The sequence below is a fragment of the Chelon labrosus genome (genome assembly GCF_963514085.1).
Source record: "Chelon labrosus genome assembly, chromosome: 15".
Lineage (NCBI taxonomy): Eukaryota > Metazoa > Chordata > Actinopteri > Mugiliformes > Mugilidae > Chelon > Chelon labrosus.
The window spans coordinates 23,585,726-23,601,008 of record NC_140348.1 but is presented as its reverse complement, the minus strand read 5'-3'; the positions used below and the strand labels follow the sequence as shown (position 1 = coordinate 23,601,008).

General features: G+C 42.1%; 2 protein-coding genes across 3 annotated transcripts in view; one reads left to right on the top strand and one right to left on the bottom strand.

Annotated features, from left to right (window-relative positions):
- inpp5a (inositol polyphosphate-5-phosphatase A) overlaps positions 1–5,439 on the top strand; it is a 147,849-nt gene extending 142,410 nt beyond the window's left edge. The window contains exons 13-16 of the mRNA XM_084562292.1: positions 214–325; positions 3,336–3,404; positions 4,075–4,162; positions 4,477–5,439. Of these exons, the coding sequence (XP_084418418.1) occupies positions 214–325; positions 3,336–3,404; positions 4,075–4,155 (262 nt within the window). The 3' untranslated portion in view covers positions 4,156–4,162; positions 4,477–5,439. The remainder of the gene's footprint in view (positions 1–213; positions 326–3,335; positions 3,405–4,074; positions 4,163–4,476) is intronic.
- Positions 5,440–9,417: 3,978 nt separating this feature from the next.
- nkx6.2 (NK6 homeobox 2) lies at positions 9,418–11,373 on the bottom strand. 2 transcript variants are annotated; one of them, XM_084561431.1, is made up of 3 exons: positions 10,715–11,373; positions 9,953–10,149; positions 9,418–9,715 (listed from the first exon to the last, which is right to left on the bottom strand). In XM_084561431.1, the coding sequence occupies exons 1-3, from the start codon at positions 11,142–11,144 to the stop codon at positions 9,467–9,469; spliced, it is 876 nt and encodes a 291-aa protein (XP_084417557.1). In that variant the 5' UTR covers positions 11,145–11,373; the 3' UTR covers positions 9,418–9,466. The 2 variants fall into 2 exon arrangements, with proteins under 2 accessions (XP_084417557.1, XP_084417558.1); XM_084561432.1 differs by having other exon boundaries at positions 9,953–10,125.
- Positions 11,374–15,283: the final 3,910 nt, after the last annotated feature.

Sequence of the window (15,283 nt, the reverse complement as noted above, 5' to 3'; positions counted from 1 at the left end):
CCTGTTTTCTCGGGAAAACATTTTGATCTCCGTCTCTGAGTTAAGGCAGATGACACGGTGTCTCATATTTATTAATCCTCCAAAGCCCTGTTGATTTAAACTGCATAATATTTATGGCCTTCCTTATTGGCTCTCTTTTGCATCGCTTTACAAGGAAATATCTAACATTTGAGTGTTTGGATTTAATGATTGTTTTTACTTGTGTGTCCTCAGCTATCCGTACAGTGAAGACAGCAGTGAGGGGAAGCAGTACATGAACACGAGATGCCCGGCCTGGTGCGACCGAATCCTCATGTCTGCCTCCGCCAGAGACCTGGTCTTAAAGGTGAGCACGAACCCTTCATAAACGCCGCATCCGATCCAGACGCTTCCGTCAGATTCCCTCGCATTTAGACCCAACGTCGGCGCTCTTCCCTCAACTAAAGGTCTTCATTAATGCCTCTGCTTGTCTCTACGACTCCATCAACCCCGTTCTGCATCACCCTCCCCTCCTCCGTCACTCCACTCCACTTCACAGATGGAAGGATGAGGTGTCTGTGAATATTAATTTGCAGCGCTAAGCCATGGGTCCACCCAGACAGTGTATATATCCCGGCACTTATAGAGTTCCGGTGGGCCCCGTCGTCTTCATAAAGCCGCAGATCGGTCTCGTTCCTCAGAGAGTCGGACCCTGCAGGCCCCTCACATCCGTGCCAGTATAATAAACGCCAGACAATCTGCCACCTCTACCTTCTCCTCTCCTGCAGCCGGTACCAAGCAGCCAAGCAGTGTTTTCTAGACTGATTTTACCCTCGTTTTCTTTAATTATTACCTGAGATGAGTTGGAGGGCTGCAAAAAGCATTCCTGCAAAAGCATTTTACACCCCTAAAGTCTTTAACTTTGCCTCCAGAAGTCTTTTCAGTGCTGCACCAGACAGACTTTCTTTCATCATGTTAATGTGTGTGAAAGAGATGCAGCAGTGTATTGTACAGTACCAGTGCACGGCAGGGGGGAGGTGGCTGCTCAGGAAGTTTGGCTTTCTTTTGTCCGCCACAAAATGAGAAATTCCTTCCTGATCTTTCTTCTTTTTACTGACCGGAGCATCACCAGGAGCCTGACGACAGCTCTGATCACTGCGTTAGAAAGTGGTGACTGTAAGGCATTTTTAGAATGGAAAACAAGCAGTTTGTTTCACCCACTTAATGTGTCAGAATTATGTAAAAGGTGATTCACACACACATACACACACATACACACACATATACACAGCTGGTTTGTTGTTTGCTTTACTCCCCCTCAAGCACCGGCTAATTGCCTGTAATGCAGAGACAGAGTCGGACGGTTAGTGTGTTCGCAGATTGGCCGATGATTCACTGAGCACACACACTCCCCGGCTCTGAGCGTTACAGATTGTTGAGACATGGGCCCGTAAACAGCCCGGCGTGTGGCGTCATCTATCATGGCACGGTCGGTTAACTCGCCATCATGTTATTTTCTGCTTGCCGAGCCCTAACACGCCAAAGGTTGCCCGCTGGCTGCGCGGCGCGGCACCAGCTCCGGGAGCGCCGGTAATGAATGTTTAGCCGAGCGAGCGCTCCCTCTCTGCCGGAGGGCCCCGGGTAATTTGTTTATCTGTCTAAAGATTACGCAGGCCGAAAATCCACAATTTTATGCTGCCTTTGTAAATTATCTAGTGTGTGTTTGATGAATGTATCTCGGGCCGCGCGAGGCAGACAAATAGAGAGGTGGCAGAGCGTGGGCCCGCCGGGAAAGGTAGTGAGGTGGAGGCACGCCGTGTGCTGACCCCGCTCCGCCGCAGGATTGGTCTGAAGTTAATTTGGATTTCGCTTTATGGTTCATTCTCAAGCTCTCTGTCTCTTTCTTCTGAAGCACCAGTGCAGCTCACCAAGTCACAACTGGTAGCACCCACCACCTCTCTCTTTCTGGGTGTGTGTGTGTCTATGTGTGGGGGGGGAGTGGGTTGGGGGTTGGGTGCCTGTTTAAAAAGTCTTTAGTTCAACCAGACAAGTGTGATTTATTCCCCAGTCTGCAGATTCATGTTCGAGTGGGTAACAGCTTTTTTTTTTTTTTTTTGTCTTTGTGTGCAGACAGTGATATTGAAACACGATTCTCTCAGATGGGCACTTAGATTACACAGGGAGCGGACCGGGTCGGGAGGCAAATGTCCACTTTGTAAATTACTCCAGCTTTTCATTTCTCTTTCACTGCGCCGTGCACAAAGTTTAAAAAAAAATAAAAAAACGTGCAGAGTTCCTCAAGGTGCGTTCACGGGCGGTTAAAAGCTCTGGAGGAACCGTCACTTTCAGCAAAAAACTAATGCTGGAATCTGCGACGTTAGCTACGAATGAGAAGTCAGCCGTCGTAAAAAAAGTTCGCTCAACCCGTTGCATAATGCTTTTTGTTTTTGGAGCCTTTAAATCGGATCAATTTTACTAATGGCTCTCTTAGAAGTAAGCAGAAGCAAAAAGTACTTCGTAAATTGGTTATTTAGAAGTTATACAGACATCCTTTGTACAAAATGTACTTATTGAATCATTTTATCATTCAATTTTGTGTAATTTTGGTCTTTTCTCAAGAGTACACACATGTCTCAGGTATTTCTCTTACTCGTGTCATTTCTGTGCAATATTTGTTTTTTTTGGAGCGGTGCTCCTTTTAGAGTTTGTCATTATTCACGATATTCATAAACGTCAAAGTGCATATTCAGCTGCAACCATTTATTTCCACTGAACTCTGCTCTTTTAACTTTGGTTGGCTTCTCACCAAACTTTAGTTTTTGTCGTTTTAATGCAAAAACTCAAATTTTTGTAAACTCTTATACATTTTATTCTCTTACCTTATTCTATATTTTTTTATCTAACGTGTATTTTTGCACTTTTTGTTTTATTTTTGGCTCTGTTGGATATTAAAGTCTCATACCAGTCGTGCGCGTCCCAGACTGAACCACTGAGAGGTCACGGTGTTTATTTATTGACCAGATGATTATGCGCTGACATCTCTAGTCAAATAACTAGGAACGTTATTGACACTTAGATTATTATTGACCTGATTGTTCATTTCACAACCGCAAAAAGAATTTTTAAAAAAAAGTAAAGCTTCTCCCTCAGCTGGTCGAACAGACGTCTCTAGGTGAGTTATTTAGAAACCCGCTACGTGACGCAGCTAATTGTGTTTAATGAAGCTGCTATGAACGCCCCGCTGCTGACTCTGCATCCCGCGAGCGTTGGGCGGCGTAGCGGGGGTCGTGCAACTTTAAAAAATAAATAAATAAATGCTGTTCACACACATTTTCACATTTTATATCACGCAACTTTTGATTTTTCTGTCTCTGCAGCCTGAACATGAAGAGAAGCATTTAAAATATGATAATATCGGGGCCAATGTCTGCATGGGGGACCACAAGGTAACGTAACAGCAGGGCCTCTGCCCGCATCCTCACTGTGTTTGACTGTGTGCTGTGACTTAACTGAATAATATGTGAATTTTAGCTTATAAATATGTTTTATAGGTCAGAACATGTAGCTTGGTGTTCAGTGTGTGACTCTAAATATCTGAGTTTAGGTGTAAAGTTAAGATGTGAAATGTTCCAGCTGCTAAAAAACAAACTTTTCCACAGTTTCTTTAAAAATCAGTGGAGGTCAATGCAGCCGAGGTGTTTTTTTTTTCCGCAGAGCCGACTGTATTGAAAGCGTTTAACACTGTGTCTTCAGTCTCGGCGGTGTCAGACAGAAGGTCTTCCGCTGAAAGAGAGGCGCCTTAAGTCATGTCTTCCATCATTACACGGCGTGACATAAGCCGGTGGTGTGTGGGTGTGAGGTGACCCGGGCCGCACCGACGGATACCGCGGCGGCCCTCGCCTCCAAGCCGCACACCACCGCTAAAATCACGGCCGCCTATGTTTAAAAAAATGTCCAGGGTAGTTAGCACGTGGGGACAAAAATGCACGGCGCTGGTATGTTGGTTTAACCTGCGTGCCGTGGGCGCCGAGCCGATTGGGGAGGGGCGTTTGGGGAGGAAAGTCTCCCACTGGAGTGTTCTAACTGTGGTTTGTCTCTGTCCCCCCTCTTTGCCAGCCCGTCTTCCTGTCCTTCCGAATAGCACCGGGGGCAGGTAAACCTAATGAAAATAAGCGCAAGTGTTGTGTGGTGCAGTGATGTCGTGGTAAATATTATTTTTTCTTTCATATAACTCTTCCCATTGTTGCTGTTGTTTGCTTTGAGTTGCTTTATTTTTTTCATTACTTGGTAAATGAGCCCGCTTGAAGTGTTTTATTCTAAAATAAAACCTCATCAGAAAGAGAAATACCACATGACTGCAGACTGCTTAAAATGCTTTAGTCATTTTAAGACGTTAACTTACACACTTGACCTGCATTATGTATCTCAGAAATAACATCTGGTTTCTTTGATTTAAAAAAAAAAAAAACCTCTTTGGGACTGAAGCAGTGAGACTCTTCCTGTTTTTTCCTCCCGCAGGGAAGTGTTGCCAAAGGGGGGAGAACATATTCCGCGAAGCGCCTCTGTGAGAACACCAGAGAAACCGAAAACACACGCACTCACACACATATCACGCACAAACACACACACACACACACACACACACACACTTTGCACAATCGTACACTGAAGACAAACTTTTGCAGCAGCGCTGACCAGTTGCAGTTGTCCGGACGCCTCATCCGTATGAACCCACCACCCCCCTCCTCCCCCTCCTCCCTCCCCCACCCCCCCAGCCATTTTCTCTCTCCATAAAACACTTGTTGAGACGTGGACGAGCACCCGAGGGCCCGGCTCCCGACAAGACACACATCGCTGACCTCACCGTTGCCATGCAACCCCATTCACCGCAGGAAAGAGAGGATAAAAAAACAACAAAAAAAAAAGCGGACAAACAGACGCACGGACAACTCTTCTCCATGTCGCAGCCTCATTGCCAAAACTCTAATTGAAATCAGTCGTACTACATACTTTTAGACACCGATTTTTTTTGTTTTTTTAGGTATGCCTCTATGTATAGAAGCTCCTTTCCATACAGTATGTAAGGTGTTTTAAACAAAAGAAAAGTGCAATGCAAAAAAAAGTCGTATATCTATATTGTTAGGTTTATTTGTACATTGGACAGTATAACATAGAGTCGTTGATGGTTTTAGTGCCGTTCTCTTTTCCGACCAAACTTTGTGGTCCCTTCGTTGGAATAGATAGAACTCTTCGGTTTATTTCAACAATTTATATATTAATGATTTCTTGTTTTTTTTTTTTTGTTGTTTTTTGTTTTTTTGTTGTTTGTTCGTTTCATTTTTCATTTTTTTTTTTCTTTTGAGTTGTTGTGTGCACAAACACACGGCCACGCCTGACACATCGGTTGAGTCTCGTTTTATATACTGTAACTTTTTAAAGAGATAATTTATAATTCTTACCAAAATGTTTATGCTGAAGCGTGTGCAGACGCAGTGGGGGGATGGGGGGTGGAAAGGGGGGTGGGTGGGTGGAAGGGTTTGGGGGGGTACTGGTTAGGTGTTCCTGCAGCCACAGTGACCTTTGAATAAGAGGAGAGGAAGCAGAGGAACTGTTCAAGTGATTTATTGCCTATCCAAGAATGTTTTATTAAGCAGTGCCATAGACCATGCAAGTATATAAGATAATGTTTCATATATAGCACTCTCACATAATGTCATTATTATTCTTACTCTAACTTATTTCTATAATATTATGGTTCTGAATGTGATATTTTAGATAGGCTTGGGTATCCTTAAAATGTAAACTGTTTATTTTGTTTTTATTTTTTTTTTGTTACTGCATTATGGTGCCAAGTAATCCTACACAGAAATGAAGTGTAAGAGTTCTAAAATACTTCAGTCGGATGGTAAAATGTAGATTATGAAATGTAAAAAATATACGAGAGAAACTCTAAGCGCGTGGAACGAGCGGGGAGACTTGCTTTTGTCCGTTCTGTGTTGTAGCCTTCAGCAGCCTTCATCGCGAAGAATCGGAGCATTAATGGGCCGATCGGAGACGGCAGCAGGGTTTCTTTTTTTTTTTTTTTTTTAAATTGATTACATTTACTACACTACAGGTTTCAGGGCGTGCGAAGCCCTCTGCGATTTTGTTTTCCATCTAAATCACCAAGTGGGAATGATTTTGCGCCTGCTCCGGGATTTATGTTGTCTTGTGCGATTTTGGTTCGTAGGCAGAAAGTTTGTAAAAAGAAAAAAAAAAAAAAAGCCCTGCTTGTTTTTGTTCCTGCTGGTCATTGTTGAGTATACTGTAGGAGTTTAAGCCGCAGTTTGTTTGTTTTTTTCTTCACTCCATCTTATAAAACGCAGATAGAGATTTTATTCTAGCCCCTTCTGGATGGCCTGGCCTCTACTGTAGGTGATGCAGTTCTCAAGCAATAAAAACCGTTAGAGCTCAGCGGCTGTCCTGTCCTCATTGTGTCTCATTTTTAAACTCCTTCACGTCTCACAAAACACATTTCCCCAGGTCTGTTTTCTTTCGGAGGCTGCACTGTGACACCGGTTTAGAGTTAGGCCTCAGCACAGGCCTCAGAAAAATAATCACATTATTGTGTCCGCTTCTTTAATTGTTGTGCACACTGTCATTTTGCACAGTTAAGAAAAAATAGCTCCACTTCTGCTTGTCAAATGTGCAATTTGAGGCCAGAAATGGGTCATATACACTCACTTGCCAAAACATAAGTAGAAACTAGACACTAGTAAAAACTAATGCATCCTAATGTAATTGCACCGCACTAAATCCTCCTTCGACACAGTTCTAATGTTCCATTTATACTGAACCAGCGTCCGAATGGTGGCGATACAACTGGATGCTCATTGTGGAGGATGTAGTTTGTGTTGCTGTTAAACTGGATTGAATTAAACACCACAGTGTTTGTGTTATCCAGCCTTCAGCTTAGAGCTAAGATTTAGTGCAGGACTGTTACATTAGAACGCATTCGTTCCCACTATAGCAAATGAGCGTAAATCCATATTTAACTTGTCCTAGTTTTCAAAATAAAAATAAGTGGACAGTGTTAGCCACTTTTAGATCTATTTATTTTAAATGATATAAATGTTTCTAAAAATGCAGACAGCTTAACCGGTCTCTTATTATCAAATTTTAAATGCACATTTTGTTATCCTAAAAGCAAAAATGAATTACAACGAAATCACTTTAAATATATTATAAAATACAACAGACTGTGCTTTTCTTTTTCTTTTTTAGTCTTGTTAATGTCAGCTTGTGGGCATACTGCATTTTCATGAATTGGACTTCTAGTATTTTGTCTTTTTTTCTGCTCCCCCCTCACTCCAGATCAGTGTTTACAACAGCAGGTGTTCAATTAATGCACGGATTATGATAAACTCCATAGTGGGATTCGAGTTTAATGACTGCTAATTTCTGATTGGCTGGAAGCTGTAACTCGGGTGCAGTACCGATTAGAGACAGGGGGGCGCACTTCTTCTCCAGAGTGAAACATTCAAGATATTTTACGATTTTAGGCCAAACAACATTATAAGCCCTCAGTTAATAAAGATATTAAATCATTTAATAATGAATTGAGCTATTGGGAGATATTACTGGAAAATTACACAAGGGGAAAAAAAAGATTTAAAAAATGAGTTAAATAGAATAAATTACCCACCAGTAGATTAAACAAACTGTCTCTAAAGTTAATGACACATTTCTAATAAATATCTAACATTTCAACTTTTGCAATAATAAAAATAAATATATAATCTTAATTCCTGCATGGAGGTCATTATTAAATAGCAAAGCTTTTGCATTTTTTTTTTAATGACCTTATTTTTACAAATAATGAATTGCTAATAATAATAATATTCCGTTTGATAAATATATACAAACTGTTTGTATATATTTTAATGTAGAGTTGGTACATACAGAATGAATGCACTGAAAGAATCACTGCTGCCAATGATGAAATTCAATTATCGATAGTCAGGAATTTATCTTTAATTTATATTAAGCCCATACATTCAAATAAAACCCATAACAGAACAAAAATGCTTGTTAAATAATTTATTCATAATACAAAGTTTTTTTTCTTCCTATAACCTCCCCGGAAGCAATAATACTCTCTTTAAATCCAACATAAACGGTGCTTCTTGTCCCGCTGCATGATGAGGTAAAAACCGAATGAAATGAAAGCGAACTGTCCTGATGCTGTTAAAACAAGCTGCTTTTTTTTTTCTTACTTTTTCTCTTTTTTTTTTTTTTACAGTGATTATTTACAGCATTTTGCGTCTATACATTTGTGTGTCGGTACTGAATTGAGACTTCAACAAAAAACGTGGAAGGAAGAAAAAAAGAGAGAGAGACGGTTTTGCTGTAGAGGAATTAAAAAGGAAGCAGCAGGTAAATCTGAAGAGGAGGCGAGGAGGAGGAGGGATAAGCGCGTCAGTGCTGCGGAGGAGAAACAAAAAAAAAGAACAAAAACAAGGCTGCCACGTTTCCACTGCTTGAAACAAACATAACTTATTCAGTAAAAAATATATACAATCTCATACATTTTCATCTGCGGCACAAATCACTCGCTCGTCTCGGACCTGCGTCCTCTCCGGACGTTTTTTTTTATTTTATTTTTCCTCTCTTGCCTCTTTAGGACAGCGGATACCCTGGTTAAACTGAGCTTTAGAAGCGTCACAGGCCCCCCGTTCACACCTGCCGTTTTTAAACATGCGTCTGGGATCCGGATCAGTGTCGGCTGCTAAAAAAAAAATTACAAAAAAAATAGCTTCCAGACAAAAAGCTGCTTCTGTTAAACCCCAGAAAAAATGGCGTTAAAGCTGGATGATATCAAACATGTGTACACTTTATGCTCAGCAAGGAAAAAAAAAGGAGATGGAAATATTATTAATAGTGAAAATAAGACGACCTTAATTATTAATAAGGATCTCAGCCTAGTGACCTTCTTTACTTCTGAAGGTGTCATATTATAAAGAGCTTTAACGGATAATAATGTAACATGTGTTATGAACTACAATGGATGACTAACTCAACATTATTCGAGGCATAACAGTGATGACTAATGATCCCAACACTGATCCGGATTGTGTGTGTCTAGAATATTTTGTTTACATTTACACCTGTTGTTAAAACTCCACCGGTATTGCGTAAAAAAACGGATTATTCGCGTCCTTCCCCGGCGTTATTGTCCTTTAAAGTGACACCGAGCATGTCTTTATCAGTCTTCTTGCAGTCCAGTTCTGTCACGAGTTACAGCTCCGTGGGTACAAGTGTCTGCTGCAGGTGTGGGGTTCGGACGCGGCCCACGTTTTGGTAAACGTCCGTGCGTTTTTGTTTTTTTTACGCACTTTCTTGGGAGAAAAAAAATAAAAAATAAAAACGCGACCACTTCACACGCATGTTGGCGACTGTTCAGGTGGGAACGGGGTTCAAGAAAGAGTGCGACGAAGTCCCCCACCCCTACCCGGTGGACACTCGGGCATCACAAGGTGTCCGAGCTGTTACTGCAGGGGCTGATCAGCGCCAGGTTGGTGGCCTTGTGCTTTTTCAACAGTCTCGTGATTTTCTCGTCGTCTGAGTTTGGGTCCAGGGGTTTGTTGTACTCGTCGTCGTCCTCGTTGTCCGAGCTCTCCTTCATTTTCTCCGTCTCCGAGTCGTGCTTCTTCTTGGCCGTGGCCATTTCGGCTGCGTGTCTCTTTCGCCACTTGGTCCTTCTGTTCTGAAACCAAACCTGTTGAGGAGGGACAAGAGAGGAGATGCTCAACAGGTCCAGTGGTGAACCAAAGACGTTTTAAACTATCATAATAATATTAATAATAATTATTATAATTCAGTCATAATGATTAATATAGGCCTGTATTTTTAGGCTTGTACTGAATCATCCAAACCTGCTAAAATGTAAGCACAGGTCGACCAAATAACGTTTCACTCATCCACTCTTAATTCCCTCTCTAATAGTGGTCTTTACCTTGACTTGGCTCTCGGTCATTCCTAAGGAGTAGGCCAGCCGGGCTCTCTCTGGGCCGGCCAGGTATTTCGTCTGCTCGAAAGTTTTCTCCAGTGCAAAAATTTGCTGTCCTGAAAACGTGGGTCTGGAGTGTTTCTTCTTGCCGTCCTTGTCCATCATTAAGCTAGCCTGGGCTGGGGAAAGCAGCATAAGGAAGCCTGGTTACACGAAGATGTAAAAACTTGGAGATTTAGACAATGACACTACAATTGTTGTTATAAATAAACATTATTTTAAATGCATTATTATTATTATTAGTGTACATTTATTCAACTCCACAAGTTAAAAGTCAAACCGAGCTTCATTTATCTGACATGCATGAGATACATGAGACGTTTACTGACCATCTATTTGGTATTGTAATTTGTAATACCATCACTAAACTATTTTAAACGTCCTGTATCACCTTAAAATGTAATGTTCTGCGAGAAATATCCACAGCCTACTCAGATACTTTTATGTCACCACTCTTAATAATATATTTTTTTACCACTTTGGCACAGCAGTGACACTCAGATTTATAGTAGTGATACACTGCAGTACAGATGGAGGTACTGATAGTAGTGACAGGCCTCTTCGTGGAATAAACAATGTCTAATAACACGACTACTTGGTTCTACGGCAACATGCTGCAAACTAACAGATAAACCATGACTCTTTGAAACGTAAACTATTCATAAAATAACCCTAAATTTGCAGATGCATGCAGACAGGACTACTTACTAGGACAAGGAACCCGCGGGTCCCTCCACGGAGAACCCTGCATCACTCCGGGCCAGAAGATGGGCGCCCTCCCCGGCAGCTCGGCCAGGGGCTTCGGATACCGCGACACCGCCGGGCTGAAGTACATTCCCGCCGCTGCTGCGGCCGCAGTAGTGGCCAGGCCGTTTATTCGTGGAAACCCGGACAGCAGCTGTCCGGCAGAGGTGATGGGTCTACCCAGGATGTCACTTATTCCGTGCGGGGTCCCCCCAGAGAGGTGGGAGTTGAGGCTGGACAGCGAAGGCGTCTTGAATCCCCCCGGGCTCTGCTGCAGCGCGTACGGGAACAGGGACGTCTTCATCTCGGTCATGTTGTGCAACGCCGCCAGCGGGGTGCTGCCCAGGACGAAAGCACTCTGCCGGTTAGCCTCCATCTGCCCGACCGCTAACATTTGTGAACATGAACCACCAAAGTCGCGTGGGGTTAAAAACGGCACATAAACTAGTCAGAGTAAATAAAAGCACAGAGGAGAGGAGGAGAAGGAGGAGGAGGTGTTCAGGAGCCAGGCCACTTCTGCCGCCTGTTCCAAAAGTATCCCGGGTGAAGACTCTGGAGATGCAGGAAAACTTGCAGCCAAACCGAACTTCTTCTTCTTGTCTCGGGAAGTGAAGAGCTTGATGAAAAGCCCCCCAAAAAATGTCTCTCCTCGTGTTTGTTCTGTCAGCTGGGAGGAAGCCGCGTGCGTCCGCCGCAGGAATCCTCACGGAAGTCCGTCCGCTCCGCTGATGTTTTTAGTGGTTTTGATGGGAACCATTAAGAGGTCGGCTCGTCTTTCCATAAATTGACTCGCTCTACGCTGGGACCGAAGAGGGACTCGCTGATAACAGCGCAGCCACCTGCACGCGCGCTATTCCCATTGGACGGGGCTGAGTGAGACGGCGTCCTGATTGGAGGAGACAAGAAACTTCGCTGCTCCGCGGGCGCGTCTGTGCCGAGCGGATGCTGCCTTGACGTGCTGTCGGAAATAGGACTTTTCAAGAAAGCTGCAGATGAACGACGCCGCTCAGTGTATTAGGACTGACTGGGTTTATTTATGATAGATGGTGACCCGTGTTGCTGATAAGAGAGCGAGTCAACAACTAAAAAAAATAGACTAACACAACAGCTGCTGTGGTATTACTACTAGCCAGCGAGGACTGCAAGTTGTAGATAGAAGTTATAACCCCAAAATATATTTTTAGTAATCCTGAATTTTCTCAGTTTTTTCTGCGCAGAAGGTGAATCCCCTGAACGCTACTTGAGGCTGAAATAAAGACTTTTAACAGTGTGGAAGTCTCGGAGGAGTCCGTGAACGCATCAGCAGGCACACTCTATTAAGGTCTTTAGCGGTGCTGTTAATGACGCGTCTCACACTGTGGAAATCATTGTTTCCACATCTCACAAAGTATATGCATTTACATTAAAAGCTGTCGCCACACAATGCGAGTATATTAAAGCAGAAACGGGACTCGAGTGGAGAACAAAGCCTAGTATTTATTTTGATTGTTTTTTAGTGAAATTAACTAAAAAGATTGGATTTTAATTTTCAACTCATGTGGTTTGACTGCTCAGAAAAATATATTCGATTCAACTTCAATTTTATTTTTATTTTTTTAAAAAACAAACAAAAAACAGGAATACTTTTTACTATTTTTTTCCTCACTAGTCAGCGTATTCATTATGTCCTCTGCACAATAGGCTGTTTTCCTTATATTTCAGATACTAATCTCTTATAAACGAAGTTATTCCTTGTTGTAAAAGATTGCGATTTCACACTTTAACCCGTTTAATGCGTTTATCCCAAGTATCTGAAGTGGAATTTGGCGAAAGGAGCAGTCGTGGCCTCGGAGATGCAGCTGAAGTGGATCATTAAAGAGCAGGAACTCCTTAAAGGACGGAGCTGTGTTTTATACGAGCTGGTGTGTTTTTTTTTTTTTTTTCGAGACAAACTGCTGTTATTATAGCGAAAATGTGCGAGAGAGACAGAGAGGAAGAAAAAATAATCGCCAGGCTCCAGTCATCACTCTGAGTGCTGTAATATTTTATGGAGATGTGAGCAGGTTGTAAGAGTGAAATATGGACCACGTTAGCGTTTGAAAGGCTTCAGCAAATGCACCTTGCTGCCCATTTGCTCACCGGGGGGTTGGGTGTGTGGGGTGGGGGGAAAGATTGTGGATTTTAAAAGGTTTTCAACGCGAGGTGATTCACAATTTTGACTGTATTTCTTCAGGTTGAAGGGACGCGCTGCACGCGTTTTCTAATTCTGCAAATGGCCCTCTATTTCTAATTTATATCCGCGTATTCTCCTCTGATTGTGTGCATTTATTTTATTATCATGTTTTAAGATCCTTCAAAAACCATCACTATGGAACACTGGATAAAAAAATAAAATAAAATCCCTTATTTATTTTTATTTAAAGAAGCAAAACTCTCCCTTTTTTTAAAAAAAAAAAAATCATTTTATTTTCCCAGAATGTCAGCCAAGTTAAATAGTTAAATAAAGCAGTGACTGCCGGACCCTGAGGGAGATCAATGACTGAAAGATTGGCAATTTTTCCAGCTCATCAGGAGCCAAAGAAGAGAGCTGCCAAACAGCCTGACACCTTAAAACCATAATCACAATTTAACATAAAGACAGATTTGAATTTTTTTATCTCCTACAATGACAGGTAATTTTAAATTTTAACTCTTAAACTCACATTTGTCACAGATAGTCGTGGCCTTTATCTTTAGGCTACTGATAATTCATCAAACCAATAATAATAATAATAATAATGCACTGATTTCATTATTTCAATTATAATTTTACATTTTGCTTTAAAATAAATAAATATTTGACTCGTAATTATTTCTCATTCTATCTGTAGTAATGTGAACCTGTTGCTCGGTGCAGATGAACATGATCCTGATTTATTGAGTCCATTCTATTGTGATCTTTTTTTAATAATGGCTTGTTGGGCCGCTCATGGCGCGCAGCCTACCGCAGGCCTTTGTCCTACCGCCGACAGGAAACGGGTTCATAAACGGCGCAAAGATAATCTTATCTGGGAGCAACCTCGACACAAATGGGAATTGACCGAGCAGGGTGACGGAGGGGGAAGATAAGCAGACGTTTGGACAAAAAGACGCTTGTTGGGAGTCGGTGGATGTGCTCGGTCGCTGGTGCATTGGGGCTGCTTCAGCTTCAGAGTCTGGCTGCACTTAAAAACTGTTTGAATAAACTCGAACATTCACACATTTGTGCAAAAAAACAAAAACAAAATGCACATATTTGATTCCACTTGTTTTCATTTTTTATTTTATTTCCCAAGCTGATCACCAGCACATTGAAACCTTTCAAGAGACAAATGCCCCTATGCTATGTTGTTGACTCCTAACACCCACTGGAAAGTCAAATGGAAGGAAAAGCACTAAGAGCTCCTTACAATTCCTGATTTCATGCAAAGTCAGGACACATGAGATCAGCATGAAAGCCTGCATCATTTGGCCAGCAGCGCCCTCTAGTGGCTCACATTCAAACCAGCTTCCACCACCTCCATGCTGCTAAGGCCTCTCCTCCCAATTTACCTTGATACTTAGCATCAGCATCAGTTAGGAAATGTTGCACAACTTCACGAAAGGCTCATAAAAAAAGATACGATGAATCCCCCCAGAATAAAGTCTGATAAAAGTCAGATAAAGTCAAAATATGACACATTTTCACATCCAAACATTTTGTTCTTCAGCAAGAATAAAAATTGTTTTAAAGTAAAACTACCACCTCTTCAACAAAAAAAGAGAAGACTACTCAATAAAGCTGTAAACTGAAGTCCAACAATCTGAATGACTACTAAAATTGGGTTAAGAACTGTCCAACGCATTATTAATAACTGGAAGGATAGTGGAGAACCATTGTCTTTGAGGAAGAAATGTGGTCAGAAAAAAATCCTGAATCAAATCAAAGAAAACCAACAGTAGAACTCAGGGCTATGTTTAATAGTGAAAGTAAGAACATTTCCACACGTACAATGAGAAGGGAACTCAAGAGATTGGGACTGAACATATGTGTAGCCTTAAGAAAACCACTAATCAGTGAGGCTAACTGGGGAAAAAAGGCTTCAGTTTGCTAGGGAGCATAAAGATTGGACTCTGGAGCAATGGAAGAAGGTCATGTGGTCTGATGAGTCCAGATTTACCCTGTCCCAGAGTGATGGGGGCATCAGGGTAAGAAGAGAGGCCGATGAAGTGATGCACCCATCATGCCTAGTGTCTACTGTACAAGCGTGTGGGGGCAGTGCTATGATCTGGGGTTGCTGCAGTTGCTCAGGTCTAGGTTCAGCAACATTATGTTGCCCAAAGAATGAGGTCAGCTGACTACCTGAATATACTGAATGACCAGGTTATTCCATCAATGGATTTTTTCTTCCCTGATGTTCACGGGCATATTCCAAGATGACAATGCCAGGATTCATGGGGCTCAGATTGTGAAAGAGTGGTTCAGGGAGCATGAGGCATCATTTTCACACATGGATTGGCCACCACAGAGTCCAGACCTTAACCCCATTGAGAATC